Source organism: Harpia harpyja, chromosome 3, assembly GCF_026419915.1.
Source record: "Harpia harpyja isolate bHarHar1 chromosome 3, bHarHar1 primary haplotype, whole genome shotgun sequence".
NCBI classification, from domain to species: Eukaryota; Metazoa; Chordata; class Aves; order Accipitriformes; family Accipitridae; genus Harpia; species Harpia harpyja.
This window is the reverse complement of record NC_068942.1, coordinates 66,150,039-66,172,123: the sequence shown is the minus strand read 5'-3', so window position 1 is coordinate 66,172,123 and position 22,085 is coordinate 66,150,039. Positions and strand designations below refer to the sequence as shown.

The 22,085-nt window shown below is 35.4% G+C and overlaps 1 protein-coding gene across 6 annotated transcripts in view; it reads right to left on the bottom strand.

Annotated features, from left to right (window-relative positions):
* PPP4R4 (protein phosphatase 4 regulatory subunit 4) overlaps nt 1–22,085 on the bottom strand; it is a 71,978-nt gene that overhangs the window by 29,073 nt on the left and 20,820 nt on the right. For 4 of the 6 annotated variants that reach the window (XR_008234554.1, XR_008234555.1, XM_052783054.1 and 1 more), the window contains exons 3-7: nt 16,909–17,011; nt 8,122–8,269; nt 7,380–7,453; nt 5,077–5,183; nt 2,438–2,545 (exon numbers count right to left, since the gene is read on the bottom strand). Coding sequence is in view for 4 of the 6 variants with exons in the window: in XM_052783054.1 (XP_052639014.1) it covers nt 2,438–2,545; nt 5,077–5,183; nt 7,380–7,453; nt 8,122–8,269; nt 16,909–17,011 (540 nt within the window). In the remaining 2 variants the exon portion in view is untranslated. Of the gene's footprint in view, nt 1–2,437; nt 2,546–5,076; nt 5,184–7,379; nt 7,454–8,121; nt 8,270–9,920; nt 10,019–16,908; nt 17,012–22,085 lie in introns of those variants that run through there. The other 2 variants (XM_052783056.1, XM_052783057.1) reach the window with 2 other exon arrangements.

Sequence of the window (22,085 nt, the reverse complement as noted above, 5' to 3'; positions counted from 1 at the left end):
ACACTACATGAGCGTTAACCAAGACGACAAAACCAAAACTATGTTCGACACTGTGAGCGACTGTGTATGAAGAGTTTAGACTCTGTCATTTCAATCACAGTTTTTAATACAGAACCAATCACAACCTCCAGGATGCCAGATTTTTACTGAAATAAAAATGGCCCAAATACCCCTTCCAATCAGACTAAACAAGTAACAGCTGTCCCTTTTTTAAATCAATATGAAAAATAATACTTTCAAAGGTTTATAATCAGCATCGGTGATTTGCACCTTACAGAGTTTATTATTGTTACCAGCAAATCAAGATGTAGCTTAACAGTATTCTTCCAAAGAGATGATTAATCATTCATATAAAATTATGAGAAAATGACATGATATCATTTAGTGGTAACATCACTAAATAGTAAAAATAAGCATTGGGACTGTTGTCACATTATGCCTTCAACATTTACCTAAAAATGCGCTTATTTCTGTTTATTTAATTGCCTTCATTTTCCTACTACCTATTCATCCTCAACATGAAACACTGCAATAGTTTACATACTGAAAATACCGACAGTTCACCATTTCTTAAGAGATTAAAGCATCTAAATCATTGGGAAGGGACTGGCAAACACCTCAGAGAGAGAACAGTGTATATGGATACATTAATGCTAAAAATAAAAGTTGGGGAGGAAGTAAATAAAGGAAAATACACAGAATGGACCACTAACTGATAACTATGTATTTAGCCCTATTAAACCACTATTCTAAGGCTGGGTAAATTGCCAGTAATACTGTCATTTGCCACTGCATAATATCTATGTTGTTTTAAGACTTTCAGCTCCCAGGTATAATAAATGCAATTTAGTTCATTTTAAAGACACTAAATAGCATGAAGAAAATTTTATTTCCTTTCCAAAATGGTCACTTGTTAGTATAAGATATTGCTACCTTGTTACAAATGAAAACAACTTTTTCGCTTCTTCTTTCACACTACTTGGTCTATGTTGAACTGAAAAAGCATTTGGAGGAGGAGTGAGGAAAACAACACAAATGCACACATTTAGTTCTTATTTTAACACCTGGCTGTACATATACCTATCTTAAATGTAAAATAAAACTGCTGAAAGCAAATTCACACAGATTCACACAAACTGTGAGTGTTTCCTAGTGGCTACCAACAACAACATTTTCTGCTTCTCACTGAGCCACAAGGCAAAGAAATCTGTGCAGCTGTACATTTTTAAAACATAAAAAAAATGTTTCAGTAATATCTGAAAGGAATATTCTCTAGCTATATGCCTATCCTAGATAAGAGTTATTTTACTCAGAATAACACACAATTTAAAAAAAAAATAAAAATTTTGCTGTATTATGTGTCACAAATAATTTTCAAAGCCAAATTCATATGATTACTTACATGGCAGTAATGCTTGGTTCTTGCTGTGAATATTCATTCCCTATATCCAAGTAAGCTAAAACACTGCCTGAACATAGACTTTTCCAGTATTCCATGGCTGAGAGGTAAATAGCATTGCTTCAGGAATTTCTGGTGTTTTGGTTTTGTTTGTTTTTTTTTTAAATAACTCAGAATCTAAACCACAATATAATTCTCCATTAAAAAAAATAAATCGTTCCACAGCCACAGGAAGGCATCTTTTCCGCAAACACCAGTACTAACAAACTGAAGTGCTTATTTACTGTATCTTTCAAATTACATTTCCGTTTCAGCCTCATCCTTGAATTTACTCATAAATTCACAATTTTAAAAAGCCAGAGGGACTCTTAAGAACTAATCTATCCCTGCTGTGTAACCCAGAGCAGGGAACCTTACTTGATAATTTCTTCAAGTCTGTAAGAGAAGTTACTGCTTTTTTGTCTTCCTGACACAATAACAGGTAGACAGACCTGGAATTTTAAAATATTTGTTCACTCAGAGACTAATCCTGTGTGGGTAGTTAACATGTTCTATTTATTAAAATAAAAGTTCCAGACTTTTTCTATTCCTATATGTGCAACACTGAAGCTTAGACTAAAAGTTGATACTGATCTGAAATTTGCTTACGAAACACATTTAGCATCCTTTTGCAAAAAACTGCACAGTAATTATTAGAAACTGCTAATACTTGCATAATCCTCTTCCATTTTTAAATAAGCCCAATGACATCAATGGATAATTGAGATGATTTCAAGAAGCTATAGATGAACTCCTTATTTACAAAACCCTGTTGTTTGTGTGGTTCAGCAATTTTACTATCAGAGAGAAACAAAACTCTGAAAATGGAAAAGAGCCAACTGCCATCAGCCGATTCCTAAGAACACATCTGTACACTCCAAATTCATTATTGAATATGAATGAATTAAGTTAGAAATCTTAAAATCAGTTTTTAGGTTACCATTAAATAATTTAGAGACAGATCTTGCATTTAGAAGCAGTTAGGCAAATTGTACTCACCCTACTCCTTTAGCTATATGTTCCAGTTGCCGACACATGCAAGTTCTAACTTCATATTCCACATCCTGGCACAGTGATTTTACCAAGGGAAGAATCTCTCTTTTAATGCTAAAAATGTGAACATTTTTTATTAATATACAGAACAAGAATATATAAAATCCACTCTGTAGTACTCAAATTTTACACATATATTACTTCTAATGGCAATTTTTTTAAAACTAATTTATCACACGTGGTAAATGATTGTTCTGAGAATTTGCAATTATAAAAGAATACTGTATGTCAGACACAAATATGTGCTATAAAGAAATAGAAAAGGGATTATTTATAGTCATTATAATTTGTTCATATTTCACCTTTTTTTTTTTTATAACTACAAAAATAGTAGGTAGGCTTAGAGATGCTGTCCTCATTTAATAACCATCTTCAGTATAATTTTTGAACAGCCACTGTAAGAATACAAAGAATTATATAAATGTAAGTGCAAATCCCAATTAAATGTCTCTAATACCTAATCTTCGGTATGCATGTATTGCCAAAGAGGTATTTGGGAAGAAAGTAGAAAAATAATTTAAGATTAAAAGCTTCAGTACTGCAATGCCTTTATGCAAGTAGACCCAAGTATTCATGTTAAATCAATGGCAGATACAAAATAACTATTTTGAATTCTGTTTAAGTAAAAACACATACTACAACTTGGCAGAATCAGCCATTGTGTTTCCTTTCACTGCCCAAGATGCTGTCATGAGTACTCATAAAATATCTATATCCAAATCCTTATGTTGTTGCAAAACTCAAGAGAAATAATATGAAGACATAGACAAGAAAATTTTCAAGCCAGCTTGCACAGCCTCCACTCATTCCAGTGAAAATTAATTTACTTCTTACAGAAAAATGTGGCCTCAAGTTTCAAAAATTGTACAAAGTCTTGGGAGTTTGGCATTTTAGAATACTCTGAAGTAGGGACTACTTCCAAAAAAGACTTATTTTTAACTAGCTGTTGGAACAGAGAGTAGAAAAAGTAATGTTCTATTCCAAGGTCCTGACTTTTTCAGTACTCTATAAAATAACCTGGGAGTCATGTGAAATACAAAAGAAAAGTTTTTAATTATAGTATAAATTTTACAAGAAAAATGGTGCCATTCCGAAGAAGAATGTGAAGATATGCTTATATATTGCCTACTCCTGAGGCCAGATACGTCCCCTGAGCCTACACCAAGACCACTCCTGCAAGGGGAATGAGAGTGTGTCATGAATCTTACTCAGCCTGCCACATTTTGAACCTGTGGATCCAGGTCTGTTTTCAGCCCTCTGAACTGCACTCAGAGCCCTCTACTAGAGGATCAGTATGTCCCAGAAAATTCTCAGCCATCTTCTTAACATCTACCTTCTGTACAGAAACGGTGCTACTATCTGTTCACTGAAATGAGGGGTTTCCTAATTCTGAACAGCAAGGAATCATATTAAAGAAACCCAACAAAAGAAGGTATGATTATTTAACTTATTATGGCTAATTCTATTATAATTTCTCATAAGATTCCAAGTAATCTGGAAAGTCACTTTATTTTCATAAGAATGTAACATCAAATAAATAAAACCAATTGTGATTCTGCCAAAACTACAAATTTTGAAGATAAAGATTTGAAGGCTTTGGTAACATTCTCAAAAAATACTACTTTATCATGCTCATTAACTTTTGCACGTCCAAGAAGTGTAGTCTACATAACAAATGAAGGTGTAGATAGCTTCCTTTTGGTTGCTTCTAGTTCTTTTTTAATGAAGAAAAAAATCATAATTTAAAGAAATTTATTCCTAAATGTCTTGTCACGGTCCTGTTGTTCATCTTTACTTCTGAATTCTTGCATTTTGGGGCAGATAAAAATCATTACTAGAGTGGAATTCCCTAGCTAGATGTGGTTTGTGTGCATTTAGTAGCCCTCGGTGGATTTCTTTTGTAATGCAAAATCACATGTGGCCAATTGTCTGGCTAGGAAACACATTTGGTGAAATGGTCATACTACTGTAAGACTGGGTAAACTGTCCAAGGAATGTACCATACCAACGGCTTTGGGCAGATAATTTATTCAGATTTACTTTCATCATTGCTTCCCTTTTCTGCACTGCTGTCCAAACCCACAGGCACTGAATCTAAGAGCTGGACAGTATCAGGCAACAACAGTGGCTCCTGATACATGTCCATATAATTAGGGATAGAAAAAAATATATCTACATGTTAAATTTGGTTAGACAAATAAAAAGTTAGGAACAGGAGTCTTCTCTTTATGACAAGAAACTCTAAGATGATGTGTTTTGTCTCTGTAAATTGCAGAGAAATCCACTGTTTGGCTTTTTTCCTAGTAGGAAAAACAATATGGAAGAATAGCATGAAAATGGTACCCGTTTCAACCTGTGGAAGAACATACAAACTGAAGTTATAAACTGATGAACATCAGCAAGTCTGAATATGCTAGTTATATAATGAACATTTTTTTATTAATTAATATCCAGATAAAGGGATCTGTAAAAAGAAAGCATTTAATTTTTGCAATAAAGTCTACTTTTCTTGCAGTAATTTTGCCCACTAACAAAGAAATACTGGTGTATACTGTGGAATGAAAATATATGTACAGTCTACTTACATATGAGCTTCAAATTTGTTAGCTAATTTTCCCACGATTTTACAACTAACTAAGCGGGACTGAAGTGTTTGAGAAAGCTGTGCTTTGGAAACAAGTGGATTCAGGATCTGTATGAAAGAAAAAAGAAGAAATATGAACAGAAGAAATGTAAGCAGTAAATAATGCATTTCTCTTCTTAAAAAAAAAAATCTAGAAAAACATATCCCAAATGTTATCTACCCCTTTCATGAAATTAATCAGTACTAACAATAATGATGCCTATGTACATTAATAGTCTATTGGAAACCTGTATTTAAAATTCAGTGCTAATTATAGCATATTAAACCCATATCTTGGCCCAAATAGCATTTTATGATTCACATCACAGCCACAGTTTTACATCTGTCTACTTGTGTCTTTATTTTGAGACTAAGTTGTATATGAATATTTATAACTATTAGCTGGTAATTTTCACAAAAGTTGTTAAATACATTTCTGCACAAGAAAAAAAAAATATGCAGAGAAAGGAAAAAGAATTCTCTCTGAGGTTCTTTCTCATAAGTTTTCCCAGGAAACACCTCTTCTGATGTAAAGTATTGAGGCAACGATCCCTCTCGATTATGCATACTTTGGGAATCTGTAGGGAAGAGGTTTCATTTCCATACAGACACAGAAAACCTGCATCTTTATTGGAGCTCTGATGTCATTTGTTGGATCACCTCTATGGTGCCAGAAACAAACTAAGAAAGGCCTGCAGAACATCATATTTAGATATCTTATTTTTTGCCCAGGAACAATCACAGAAATCCAGGTGCCAGGCTAAGATGAACATTACAGAGAGGTATCTCCTGTAGCCTGCCACAGTTCCTCACTCAATCTCTTTTGCAGAGCTCCACAAAAGGATAATAGACAGGGCAGGGAAGTCCAACAATATTCTAAAAGCATTTTTCTCCTACTCTTACCAGCTGAAATATTGAGGTGAGGGCATCTTACCACTGTAAGGACAAATAGATCACCCAGACTAGAATTAGTACATAAGGTATGCTTCTAACTATAACACTGCATAAAGAAACATATCATTAGTTATCTACAGAACTGTGTATTACTTGTTTGGTCTTTGAACTATGACAGCAAACACACCATGTCTTGTAACACTAACTCGAATTACTGATACAGACACAGTCTCCCCCATGAAGGGGCTTGTTGCCAGAGACGGGATACTGGGTTAGGCTGACCTTTGGTCTGAGACACACACCTTTCCTTATGTCCTTGGAATCTGAGATCGTCCTATGATTTTTACTTACAAAAAAAATTAATAGCTAGAATATTCCAAGTTTTCTGATACAAAGATCCTTCAAGTAACACGAAAAGCCCCTTTTCAGATTCAGGTTTCTGTATAGCTGCTGCATCAACACTGCTTTATCAGTTGTGATCTTACCAAAGAAAATTTTTGTGGAAACTTACAGATGTGTTCCTAGAGACAAATCAGGGGAGAAACTCCATCTTGTTTAGATGGCACCTTTAAAATTCCATTACAATTAGATTTTGGAGGTGACTAGAATAATTTCCCAGGTTTTTTTTTTTTTCCCAACATAACTTTTCACACATTAGAAGTTTATTTTTAAACTGTGTTGGATTTCAATTACCCACTAATTTTAATGAGTATTTTTATACTACGCAAACAATCATATATTTAAATCTCCATATTGTTTTAAATTATAAACACACTAAAATATGCCTGTTGCAAAGCTTTTAAACTTAACAATGAAATATGAATACTTAAAACAAAACTGAATAAATTAGCTGAGTAAAGGTGAGTGACATTATGACTTAATCACAGATTTCCTTCCTCTTTCTTGAGCTACACAGTGAAAAATTAAGAGTGTTTACAAGCCATTATGTTTTTGGTACATCAAGAACAACCGAAATACACAATGAAATGCATCTCTAGCAGTCCCATTTAGCAGAAATCAGAATTTTAGTCCAGTAGCAAAGAGAATGTAGTTTCTTCATGAAGACACAGAATGAGACACTATGCTGTAAACCAAAACAGGATACATGAAAACATGTTACTTAGAATACTAACTGCAGTGGAAGTGTTACAGTAAGTAGTCTTTATTTGCTAAAGAACACTAAAATTTTTTAAGGTGACCTTCCTGTCTCGCCTTTTAGCACATTCCTCTCTTACAGTATGTTCCACAAGCATTACTGTTTTCACAGGCATAGAACTGCCACAAATCTTACTTGAGTAAATCAGACTTGCAGGGAAATACAATCTTAAAAATATTATGAATTTGTTAGCATAAGTGGGAGAATATTATTACCTCATGTCTGATAGTCTCTTTTGGTAAAGCTTCTATTACAGCAAGAAGAGTTTCTAGCCATGCATTGCTGACACCTGTTAGAAAGAAATGGCTTATATCTTAGGTTGTACATATATTGAGTATAACAAAACACATATCAGTTTTACAAAATTAGTTCTCACTTTTTACAAGCACGTCTTTAAGGAGCTATGTATCTAAAAGCCACTAAATTAACATTCAAGACTTCAAACTAAGAAGTAGGATAGGTGAGAAGCAAATTCTGTCCCCATTTCTTTTACCTTTTCAATTCCTGTACAAAAATAATAAAGATCCTGTTTGTTTTGAAAAGATAATTTCCCTCATTTAGAAGCATATTCTTTTCTTATGCCCACTGAAACTTCCTAGTTTTACAAGAGGCCATTTTTTTATTTCTTTGTAACCTAAAAATAGTGTCAAAGAAGTTAAGAAAAACTACTCATCGCAGAAGAAACGTCAACCATCCTCCCTCCATTTTCTCAGCTACTAAATTCTGGTACTTCAGTAGAAGCTCAGACTCAGTAACAACTTTGGAATTTAGTCCTTCAGACAAAGTGGTTTTGTCTGCTACATGCATGCTACAGCATGCAAAAATCTTTTCATTCATGCAAGTCTAGATACAAAGCCACAGTGATTGCACTCACTGCTTTACACAGTACTGTACAGTCACTAAGGAAACAAAACATACAGAAGTAATCAGTCATCAGTATAGTTGCACAGCCCTGACCTGCATCTCTGTGTTCCAGGTTCTGGAGAATGATGTGTAGGAAGGAGTGGGAGTACGTATGAATGGACACTGACTCCTCTTGCAGAACAGTCAAAAATGAAACAGCAGCTGTTAACTGCATTTCCACTCCTGCAACATGCAGCACCTCCTGTATAATTACAAATAATATCAATTCAGAGCATGAGGCTGAAATGTACTGAAAGAACATTCAAATTTTTACATTCACTTTTAAGAGTGAATGTGCAACAAACTGGGTAAACTACAAAATTGGCTATAAAATTATTTTCTCTTAACAGCAATTACTTGGAGATATTCAAATCTCTTATATTATAGCATGAACCTTTTAAGAAAAAGTTAATTATAACATTTTTTGTGACTTTCAGTTTCATCAATGCATATGTGTGGATTTTTCTACTTTACAAAATGAGAGGTAAAAACAGACCAGCCAATAATTGCACTTCTGTGGTTCATGCACATGAATTAAAAAGAAGTATTTCATTCATCCAGTGAGAGATACTAAAATAACAGAAGGCAATTTAAATTTCATCCCTTGTCAACTGACACTGTGCACAAATGAAAATGCATATACTTATAGTCTTAAGAATAAAGCAAGATGTATTTATCTAGGTAACTCGGCGTTTACTAGTCCCTAGCTTTAACATATAAGAATATAAATAATTAGGCTGTCTTTAAAAGCATCAATTCAAAAGTTAAACAAAGATAATACGGGAATGAAATATACTAAATTTTTTTAATGAAACAAAAAGGCAATTTAAATTTCGCATTTATGCACAGGCCAAAGAGCTTGCAGGATGCAATCTATGACATAGCATTCATTCTAAGTATGTACATATCTATCAGCTAGGTGAACATTCCATTTGTTTACCTCTCTAAGCGTATCTCTCTATCTCATGAGAAAATAAAGTGCATTATTGTCCTACTAAAGCATTAAACTCATTTTACAAGCGATTCCAAACTCAGTAAGAGTTTAAAGCCTATTTAACACTTCATATATGTGGTTTGTTTCTTTTTTTAAAGCGCTTGAGATGAACAGTGTCTTCTCAGATCACATACCAAAAATCAACAATAAGCTGATATTTTATTTTTAAAAAAAATCAGCCTAGACCAGATTAAGAAAATATCTATTATACACCTAAATATTATATAGCAGAGGAATTTTGCTAGGAAAATACAGTTTGCAGAGGACATCTGAGAAATTATTTAGTAGACCTCCCTTACTTCAAAGTAGAACAACAAGAAGTTTTCATTACACAAATGTCAACCAGTTTGTGTGTGCAAATGCATAAATTTTAGTTTATCTGATTTCAAAGAGAACCATTACTTATCTCTCAACAGCTGTCTCAGTTTACAGCCGTGTATATTTGTAAAAGCATTCTCTGTGCCCTTGCTCCCCCAAATGAAAAAAAAAAACAAACAGCACTGCGCAGTATACCAAAGTGTGATAAAATATTTGCATTCAATAGCCATGGGAACATCTCTCTTGTTATCTCCACAGCCTGCCTCTGTCCTTGTTCCTCCATTGTTATTACAACAGCCACAGCCAAGAATAAGGACACCTACCAATTTTGTACCTCGAATGTTTCTGGGATCACAATACCTGTGGATACTGTTCTGGGATTCTGGCTTACACTTGTTCAAAAAATCATCCCCAAAATAATCAAAAGAACTATCTACACCCTGTAGATGCTAAGTCACCACTGTAGACCAGAAAATAATGGAGGCGAATTCAATTTTATGTACGTATTCACTTTGTACGCAATGCAAACAGGGTTACTTACCATCAAATAAAGTTCCCAAATAGTCTCTTCCACAGATCCACACAACTCTGGATAATCATGTGTGAGAACACATTCTCTGGATGTGCCTCCTCATGGACCTCGGGAGACATTGAAATGTAAATTTCTAGATTGCTTACACACCTGCTGGCATTGATGTTTGCACTCAGAACTGTACAGTTCCACATATGAAAATGTATGCGTCTCCTCATTCCAATTGCACTAAACTCAAGTTGAGTGACTTAAATTTACTTAATATAAACTTATTTATTTAGAAAGTAATGTATTTTTTTTATACATGGATCCTCCATAGATTCTTACTCTGGAGGAAAAAAGCTTTTCCTGTCTATCTTATTCAGGAATTTAAGGGTATTAGCATGCTCTTGAACTATCCTAATGTCTACAAGTTAAACTCAGGCATCAAAACTTTCAAAATTTAGAAAGCCTGGCTTATTCCATTAATTGGAAAACAGAAAATTCTCCTCTAGTTTAATGCACTTTATGTCCTGCAGCAAAAGAATTCTCTTGGAAGAATGCTGCAAGCAGAAACATTGACAATCGTTTTAGTAACTGCATTGAAATAACAGAAATCTTCATCTAGGACTAGAAAGACACAGAAACAATGGAGACTACAGAAGCTCAGATACAATGATGATAGACCTTAAAATCAATGTTAGGTATAAGACAGGGTGAAAATCAACCCACCTCTTCTTAAACTGTAAAGTCAACTAGGGAAAAAGAAGAGCTTTCAAGGGGAGACTGATATATTAGGAAAATAAGTAACTGTGAAAATGAGTTTGGAACTAATCAGACAGCACTGAGTAAGGCTTGATGTATACACTTCAACAAGAGTAGCCACAGTTTTCTGCAATCACAGCATTTGGAAAAATGTCAGCTAGACACCTGCAATCTTCCTCCACTGCTTACGGTGGCAGTGCCGAAGGATGGAAAACAAGGAAAATACTACTAACATCATTTAAAGGGAGCCATTTGGTGCACAAGAAATGCTGAGAAGAATGTCTAAGCTTTCACTAAATCTGCATTTCAATGACTTCCAAGGTTCACGAGGAGGTGCATGCAGAAATCCAGAGAGTGGGGATCTCTATGCAACAGAACCCATACAAGGATGACACTTCATTTTAACTGTAGAATTTTAAAAAATATTTCATAATCTCATTCCTACGTTAACATCTAAATGATATACAATGTATTTGTTTTATTAGCATAACCAAAATACTGACACCAAATTTAATCATTACTTAGATCTGGCATATTTATTGACATACTGTATGTTTGATTTTGCTCACTTCAGACCTAAAACATGTATGTTAAATATATAAAGGGTCTTTGATACAATTTTAATTTATTTAGGTTTTAAGCAATGATAAGCAATTTGGATAATCAATTTCTATATTTATTTATAAAAGTAACCAGTTTTATCAATTTCTCACAAGTGAAATAAAAATTTGTAATGTATTCAGCCAGAACATTCCTTGCATTTATTTCTTCCTCTATCTGTTTTATCCTCAGCTCTAATAAAAACAGTATTTATTTTTGCTTTGGATTTCTGCAAGTATGCTAAATAAGTACACTAGTTTACCTACCCAGTTATGTGGTGACAATACTTTCAGATAAATAGCACCATGAAAGTATTATGCAACTCATTTTTCATGTGCAAATTTGAATTCACAAATTATTTTTCCAAACCTACAGAAGTGAAACTAAGTGCAGTAATCTAAGTCAGTTTATTTCCCTGCAATGCCAGACTACATTTGCAAGACTCTAATCTCAGTTGAGTTCAATTATGCCTTTATAGACTATAACAGTTTCCATTTAATGGTCAGGACTATTCCTTCAGTAAAAACAAGGATAAGAAAAAAAGAATAGGTCAAGCGGTTAATGATGCCTGTTGTGGTTTAACCCCAGCCAGCAACTAAGCACCACGCAGCCGCTCACTCACTCCCCCCCACCCAGTGGGATGGGGGAGAGAATTGGGAAAAGAAGTAAAACTCATGGGTTGAGATAAAAACGGTTTAATAGAACAGAAAAGGAGAAACTAATAATGATAATGATAACACTAATAAAATAACAATAGTAATAAAGGATTGGAATATACAAGTGATGCACAATGCAATTGCTCACCACCCACTGACCGATGCCCAGTTAGTCCCCGAGCAGTGATCCTGCCACCCCCACTCCCCCCAGTTTATATACTAGATGTGACATCACATGGTATGGAATACCCCTTTGGCCAGTTTGGGTCAGGTGCCCTGGCTGTGTCCCCTCCCAACTTCTTGTGCCCCTCCAGCTTTCTTGCTGGCTGGGCATGAGAAGCTGAAAAATCCTTCACTTAGTCTAAACACTACTTAGCAACATCTGAAAACATCAGTGTGTTATCAACATTCTTTGCCTACTGAACTCAAAACATAGCACCGAACCAGCTACTAGGAAGACAGTTAACTCTATCCCAGCCGAAACCAGGACAATGCCAAATACTGTTTTGCAGTGAACATGGGTACAACGGAACTGTTCTTCTATTACAGATCAAATAAATACTAGATAACAGAGCACCATTGAAGAACCTGCTTTATAAGAGTATAGCTACAGAAAGAAATTTAATTCATATACATTCCAGAAAGTTTCAATTTATAAAGCTTAAACGAGAAAGAAACACTGAGATTTAGACTGACCTCATTATAATTTCACTCTTCTACCTCTGCCTTGAGCCCATTAACTTAAGTTTCATTTAATTTATCATCTAGGAAGGCATTCAGTTTGAATTTAAGTGACACTGCAAGATGAAAAACACACTACGTTTCTTGGTTATTTGCTCAAAGATTGATCAGATTTATTATTAGAACTGTCTGCTTAATTTCTAGTATTTCTGCCTTCAGTTCCTAGCTCTTCTTTCTTCATACACTGTTTTCAGTTGAACGTCCTTTACTATTATGCAGGAAGATACTTTTACAAAGTAATTAAGTACTGCCTGATCTAAACACACTGAGCTCCAACTCCCACTGCACAAATATTTCCCAGGCCCTTGGCCCGGATCACGCTCGTGATCATCCTTTTAATTTTCTTCTCCATCCCTATATAAAATGCCTAAGCCTAGAATCAAAAACTCTATTCCCATATTAGACTTTTTATTAAAGACAGAGAGGCAAAGACTACCATTTCTCCACATCCTGACAAATAAGGGTGAAAAAACCACATTGTTTCTTATTACTCCTTCATTTCAGGAAGAACACTGCTCTCAAAGCAGAAACACCAGAGACAAAAATGGATTCAGTCTGTTAAACAGAAAATAATGAAAAAAAAAAAAAGCAAAACTTTTCTTGAAGCCAGTTGGTTGCTTTAGAAAAGAATGCATTACAGATGTCAGAATAACATGTGGTAGTAACTGCAGAAACTTTGTGAAAATTTAAGGGTTTTCAATTAGTTTGCAACTTCAGATCACTCTTTTTCTCAAAACATTTTTTTATACACATATATATATTTAAACAAAATGCCTATTGACCTGCATCTTATAGCACAAAACATGATAACTAGAAGTACTTCAATGTTTTCTAAACAATCGGTCAATCTATACTAGTCCTCAGTTCTGAGGACAGCTATTTCTTGGCCATTTGTGGAATTTAAATAATCAGACAAAAGTTGGAACAGCTCTTAAGAAATAGGAGTCTCCTGGGATCATAGAAGTTTCAGGAGATAATATTAAGTTGAAAGGTGATATCTGATATTCACAGAATCACAGAATGGTTGAGGTTGGAATGGTCCTCTGGAGGTCATTTTGTCCAATCCCCCTGCTCAAGCAGGGACACCTACAGCCAGAACATGTCCAGACAGCTTTTGAATACCTCCAAGGAGCAAGACAACAACCTCTCTGGGCAACCTGTGCCAGTGTTCAGTCACCCTTACAGTGAAAAAGTGTTTCCTGATGTTCAGAGGGAACCTCCGGTGTTTCAGTTTGTGCCCACTGCCTCTTGCCCTGTCACTGGGTACCACTGAAAAGTGCCTGGCTCCGTCCTCTTTCCACCTTCCCTTCAAGTATCTATATACATTGATAAGATCCTCTCTAAGCCTTCTCTCCTGCAGATTGAACACTCAGCCCTCTCAGCCTTTCCTCTTCACGGCCCTTCATTGTACTCTCTTCAGTATGTCCATGTCTCTCATACTGGGGAGCCCAGAAGTGGACACAGCGCTCCAGGTCTACTAGAATAGAAGGTGGAGTACAAGGGAAGGATCACCTTCCTCAAATTGCTGGCAATGTTTTGTCTAATGCAGTCCAGGATGCTTTGCGGCAGGGCCACATTGCTGGCTCATGTTCAACTTGGTGTCGACCAGGACCTCCACGTCCTTTTCTGCAAAACTGCTTTTCAGCTGGGTGGCCCCCAGCTTATATCGGTGCATGAAATATTACTGAGTACATCTACCGCATGGAACCTAAGACTCCTCTGCAGTACGACTTGCATTTAAATATCCTACAGAAGAATATTTGCTAAGTAATCATGTTGAGGACTACATACATATTGGTTCCTCATCTTTCAGTCAATCAATTCATAACAAATGAGCAGAATATAACTCAACACATTAGTTTTTCACAAATACTGAATTGTCCCTTGAGCAGTCCCTTTCTTAAGATGAGACAGAGGGAGGATTCAGTTTAAGACCAATTCCACAAGCAGTAAGAAATACACCAAGTAATTTTTCATAACATGATATTTTTTATGGAATTCTTTTATTAATGTAATGTTAAGGTAGCTGCCTTAAAAGTTAAAAAAAAGAAGCTGAGAGATATATACCCACACAGCTTTTCAATAAAAGAAGCAATTCATTTCTTCAAAATTTTACTAAAGAAAACAATTAAATATAAATGAGAATTTACCAGAACATTTTTGCATGGACCCACTTTGCTATTTAGTAATCATCTCCTCAGTAGACAGAAAACTGTAAAATGTAAGCATGTGACTCAGCCATCTCACCTTTGTTACTAACATAATTGTATACTTTCTTATACCTAGCAATGAGAATCTGATACAGATACAGCAAGAAAATTCACAGCAGCTACTACAGAAGACTTTTTTCTTCTCACCCCTAAAGTGCTCGAGATAGAGAGGACAATGTAGCCACAGAGATTCTTAACATAACTCAAACTTTCAATTCAATGTATTTTAGATCATCAAACTCATATTTAGCTTGAGTCAGTAACTAGTTAAACTCTGTCTTTCTGAAGCAAGTGATCTAAATACTCTTCTTAAGCACTAGTTGTTTACAACAAGAAAATAACATTCCTGTTGGCAAATTGTGTTAAAAAGGGAAAGAATTTTAAATTATATGGAGAAAAAAAACCCTAAATTCTACAAAGTGTCCTGCTAAAATCATAACTGAATCACACTACTGAAAACATCAAACACATCTCTAAAAATGTATGGGGAAACTGAGTCTGTCCATAAAATTATGAACACAACTCCATGCTTTGAAAATAAAATTTCTACAAGAAACCCTTGTGATTTTTACCTCTCTCACCATAGAAAGCACATACATTCAAACAGCTACTGCAGCCAAACGGCTACTAACAAACACAATGTTCCTTTAGCTGACAATTTGTATAAATTAGAACCAGGTTTATATCAAAGTGATTGATTGCCTGAGACCAGGCCAGAGATGGTTCTAAATCAAAACTTTGATTTAATCAGATAAAAACTGTTAATGGTATCAGTAGAAGACTGACAATACACTGATCCGATGAAAAAACCCTCAGAAATTTGCTGTTACCAAAATAACCTTTCAGATATTTTGATAGCCAAAACCAACGTATTTTTCCACTCAGGTGGTAGCCTTTAAAATCACTGAAAACCACTCGAACAGGCAGGCTAACATAATCAGTCCTAATTTCTGTTGTAGCCTTAAATAGAGTTATTAGAGTTTTTTGGAGTTATTTAGCTTAGAGTTATTAGGCTTTGCATTTGCGTTTGTGATGCAGTTGTTCTTATTTGGCTGAAGCTGCTCCTTAAACCACACCTTAAATGAACTTTTTCATTTCTTCTAGGCAAGCGGTCATAGGGGCAGAGTGGAAATATAGAGATATTTATCTTCCTTAAAATCATACAATCATAGAATGGTTTGGGTTGGAAGGGACCTTTAAAGGTTGTCTAGTCCAACCCCCCTGCAATGAGCAGGAACATCTTCAACTAGATCAGGTTGCTCAGAGCCCTGTCCAACCTGGCCTTGAATGATTCCAGGAATGGAGCATCTACCACCTCTCTGGGCAACCTCTGCCAGCAGTTCACCACCCTCATGATAAAAAAATGTCTTCCTTATATCTAATCTGAATCTACCCTCCTTTAGTTTAAAACTATTACCCCTCGTCTTACCACTACAGGCCCTACTAAAAAGCCTGTCCCCATCTTTCTTATAAGCGCCCTTTAAGTATTGAAAGGCCACAATAAGGTCTCCCTGAAGCCTCCTCTTCTCGAGGTTAAACAACACAAATATCCTTTATACAAACATATCTGTATATAAAATTACTGTATAACATTATATGGCCAGCATGCATCTACCACAGTTAGCAGTGGCTTACTAAAAATATGGAGGGCAGCATGTGAAACTTCGGACAGCTAAAAGCAAAGTATACTTTTCTGGATAGCAGCATGAAAATCTTAATGTTTGGATGGAAGAGACTGAGAACATTAAAATGAACCATTATGATTGTCTGGTCCTCAAAAAGACTTCTCAAAAAGCTGTCAAAGCACTGGTAAATCTTTAGAATACATAAATAGTATTAATTCTGCTTTCTTCTCCTGTTGTAACTTTTTTCGAAAAATATAATACCTGCAATACTTCGTAAATTCAGTGAATTAATGTGGAAGATCTACTGGACATACCTCTCCTAGAGAGTGAGTTTGCAATAAAACTGTGATTTTTTTGCCTTTGTTAAAATACTTATACTGTCAGAAAAACGTAGATTCAAACCTCATTACACACAACTTACTCTGATTTTTGGTAAAACCCGACGAAGTGTTTCTGCAGGATTCTGTCGCATCAGGGCTGGAAGATTTGCCACCACACTCGTTCCTTGGATATCCTGGCCAGAACTTACAAAAATATATACATACAATGCATTACTCTCTACAATGGTTATAAGCTCACAGCTTTCATTTAAAAAAAACAAAAAAAACCAAACCCACACTACCCAGGTCATTCATTTAATAAGTCAAGAGAGGCATTACTTTTTTTATATAATATGTAGCAGAAAACAACATTAAAAAAATATCAACCATAAAAGCTGTTATGCATCATTTCTAATATGGAATGTTCTCATTTTTAGTATAGCTTTAGAAAAAACATATAAAGTTTTTGAAACATCTTTTCACACTGGATGATCAAGGCAGTGGTTTTGTGGAAGCTTTTAAATTATAACAATACAAGTGATAAAACATAGGAAAGGGACATAAAAGATATAAATGAAAACTACACTCAACATACAAAATTTTAACAGAAGTCTACCATTTTTTCCTTTTTGTAGGGAAAATTCAGACTATAATCAGATGTATATTGACAAACATGATTAAAGAAGGATGCAAAAACTTGGTTAGATTACAGATCTTGTACCTTTCCGCTCATCCTGTCTCTCTCAATGGTATCCCACAATTGAAAAAGGGGAAAAAAAAAAAAAAAAATGGCAGGATGGGCGGGAAATGGTAGGCAGCAATGAAGAAAAGGCATGAGATGAAACAAAAACTACCCAAGTGGATAAACTTCTAGAACAGAATCAGAAACAGAAAGGGTCTGGATGCCAAAATTAAGAATAAAACTAAACATCAACACATCCTTTTTCCCGTTTAAATGCATAAAATCCATTTTGTTAAACAAATTCAGATCTGTTCCAACAGCTAGGCAGCTCATTTTTAAATAAGCACGCAAAGCCCTACTGCACACATGCAAGCATTTTTTTTAGTGTGACATTACAATTAAATGTACAATATGATTACACACATAATTTTAAAAGAAATTCATAGTAAAACTACTTTTAAATACTTTCATATACCACTCCCCATCCCGTCGTCATTCCAAGTTTTCTTAGTGAGACATATGAGCTCAGGAAGGGGACTAGGTACATAAATTGCTCACAGGACAGTAGATTTGCACAACCACCTTCCAGTTTTGTTCTGCCTCTGAAGTATATTGGGGAATTCACAGTTAAGATGCAAAGCCTTTCTGCACCATTTATTGCTGAAAATATCTTTACACATTCCATTAACACTCTACATCATCCTCAACATTCGTGTCTTTCAGAAAATCAAATGAAACCATAGGTAGAGTCAACCAGGCTAATTTAGATCTATTTTGTTAAATGCATACAATGTGCTTTTAAAAATGAGGATATGTTTGTATAATAAGCAAGAGGCAAAAGTAAAAGCTTTGTTTAAAATCAACAGAGACTAAAACATCCCAACAGAAATATTGTAATATCCTACTGGAAAGATTTTTTTTTTTTCTTTGCACTCAATAATCTCCCACTGAAAATATCCAATAAACAATTAGGTATCACCAACATTAACTTAATCAAGTTTAGCAAACTGCAATTTCAGTGTATTTTTGAAAGTATTCTTCACTATCCTCACAAAGATAATTTTCCATGTTAGAAGGCAGTACGTTCTGGAAGATTTAAGTACAGGCTGTAAGGCAGGAATTCAGGAATTCAAATCCTCTTTGCAAGGTGAAGAGTCACACGCACTCCAGTTCACTTCTGTGTTAGGTTTCCATTCTGCAGACAGGTGTAATTACCTAACTCGCCAACTACAAACTATCACTCTGTATAAGGGTCTTACGCATGGGAAAACCTCTGCCCCAGCAAAACCTTCCCCTTCCAGAAAGAGTAAATCTTGCTATGGCAGATATGTCTCATTTTTTTTGTACAGAATAACACAAAGTGCCTGTAATTTGAAAGTATGTGTCTAAAGCATATATGATGGAATTAACCTAATCTTAGATTGTGTGCGTCTGCCTCTAAGATAGTTTTCCTTTAAAAACAATGGAGATAAATAGGACTCAATAAGAGCAATTTATCTCAGCCTAAATAGATGAGATGGACATTGCCCCTGAAGTGCCTGTTTCCCTCTACCGCCTATGAAGGCAGACACAAAGACCAGCTCTCCTGCATGTACCTGCATTGTAAATAAACGATGGCTCCTGCCCACAGAAACACATTACAAGCCTTAGTCCTACAGGCATTCATGTTTATGCTTAACTTCACCATTGCAAGTCGACCCATTGATTTCTCACATAGTAATGTATTAGAATTATAGAATCATAGAATATCTCAAGTTGGAAGGGACCCAAAAAGTTCATCAAGTCCAACTCCCTACTCCTTGCAGGACTACCTAAAACTAAACCGTATGACTAAGAGTGTCATCCAGATGCTCCTTGAACACTGACAGGCTTGGTGCCGTGACCACTTCCCTGGGGAGCCTTTTCCAGTGACCAACCACCCTCTCAGTGAAGAATCTTCTCCTACTGTCCAATCTGAACTTGAATTAACATCTTTAGAAATGCTTGTGTGATTATAGCACCTAATATAACTAATTCAGGGCAAAATAAAACATTCCTACTTCCCTGAGTTCCAGAGCAATCAGGAAGGATCCATCACAAATTCAGTCATGGCAGTAACTGTTCTAAAAAGGTGCTACACACCATGAATGCCAAGAACCAGTATTTTTGTCTTTTTTTTTAACGATCATGGTTTAACCCCAGCCAGCAACTAAGCACCACACAGCCACTCACTCACTTCCCCAGTGGGATGGGGGAGAGAATCGGAAGGAAAAAGGTAAAACTCACAGGTTGAGATAAGAACAGTTTAATAGAACAGAAAGAAATAAAATAATAATTATAATAATAACAATAATAAAATGACGATAATAATAAAAGGATTGGAATATACAAGTGATGCACAATGCAATTGCTCGCCACTCACCAACCAATGCCCAGTTAGTTCCTGAGCAGTGATCCCCCCAGGCCAACTCCCCCCAGTTTATATACTGGGTATGACGTCACACGGTATGGAATACCCCTTTGGCCAGTTCGGGTCAGCTGTCCTGGCTGTGTCCCCTCCCAACTCCTTGTGCCCCTCCAGCCTTCTCGCTGGCTGGGCATGAGAAGCTGAAAAATCCTTGACTTAGTCTAAAGACTACTTAGCAACAACTGAAAACATCAGTGTGTTATCAACATTCTTCTCATACTGAATCCAAGACATAACACTGTACCAGCTACTAGAAAGAAAATTAACTCTATCCCAGCTGAAACCAGGACAACCACATACACCTTAAATATTAGAAAGATAAGAACCCAAATAGAAGAGTATCATAAATTCTACAATGAGTAACAGGTGAGCAGAAAGCTGTGAACACTGTACTGAGGTTATCACACATTGCTGTCATCAGGGCTGCAACATTCTGACCTGCTGAGCAAAAACTGGGAATCATTCTCAGAGTGGAGACTTTACCTTTATTGTGTCTATACATTTACAACAACAAAGAGCAAACAGAAATACAGCTGGGGAGGGAGCTCAACACAGAAGTAAAAAAAATACACTGAAATTCACAATATCAGAGTGTAATAACAAAAATATTAATTAAAAAAAACTCAACAGGCTAAAAACAAGACAAATGTAAGATACATAATTTCAAGGTCAAGAGGAAGAGACTTGGCAGAGGACAAAAACAATCACCATTTCCTGTATTTTTTGAATATGGGTTATCTTTTTCTCTTGGTATATACCTTACTTCAGGAATACAGAAAATTACTAAACCAATATTAATTTTTTTTAAACACAGTGTGTATTCCAACTGAGAAAATGTATCAGTATTTTTGTAGTTTTTTAATACTCTGTTAAGACTACTACTGATGTAAAATTAAGCTGATGTGATTTTCTTAAAAAGTATTAGGAGGCAATTCTCTGGCTAGTTACCATATACACCCCTCTGTAAACACAAGAATGCTGACAAGTTTTAACAGGGCAAAGCTACACCAAAGCCCTTTTTAATGCCATTCAAAACCAGCAAGAATGGATGAGAGTACAGATTTTCAGACTGATTTTAATATTAGCATCCCTGCAATCTTATTTGGTAAACATGCATGAGCTCTCTCAATAAAAACATCTCCCAGTAACATCTAAACTCAGTGAAAGGACAGTATTCTCTCAGCTACTGAAAATTGACTTAGATCAGTTATTAATCCTTAATTTATTGACAGCTTGCAATATTTTTGCATTATTCAAAACCATTTTATTATCTAATTTGAAGCCATGAATATTAAAACCTTTCATGTTTATGCCAGATTTCTCCAAGTATGACATACTAATTCCAACAAAGCTTTAAAGCGGAACTGAGAAATCTAGAGCTCCCAAAGTGGAAAAGGGTCACAGGATGGATAAGGCCCACAACTTCTTACAATACAACTTGCAAGGAAAAGATGCATAGCTTTGTATTATCCAGCAATAATGCAAAAGGTCAGGGTAACTTGGAGAAGCTATTTAATTGAAAATTTTATTCATTTTGTATCAAGATGGAAGAAATCCTAACTGCTAAAAAACGCAACCAAAATGCAACCTTTATCCATCAGAAATTTTAAGAAAACGGGAGCGTTTCCCTTTAAACCAGAAATCCTTAGTATCTGGCTTGCTGCCAATTAAGAATGTGAAGCAGGAGGCATTTCAACACCTACACAGCCTGTAATTTTCCAACTGTGGAATATTTTTCTTCTATTTCTACCAAAGGCACTGCACCATAGATTTTCTTTAAATCTTAAAGACTTCAGGATTATAGTGAATTATTGCTAAATGCTCAAATTTAGAAATTTTTGTACTAATAAATATATTAAAATAAATGCTGAATCTTCCCTTCAGAGTCACAGTAAGCTCAATGCAATCAAGGTGCTATTGCTTTATTAATAGTGCTAACTATAGAAGAACTCAACAGAGCCCTATACTTAGAAGCAATTTAGCTCAACCTCTTTTGTGCTAGCAAAATCCACATAGATAATATAATTTAAATATAAAACTTCAGGACTCATCTTTTGAGTTCATGCTACAGGAGATCCCAATGACTTTACAATGCTGGGAGTCCTCAACCAGGAGGGAAGCTCTCATGCCTGAACACTTCTGTCCTAATA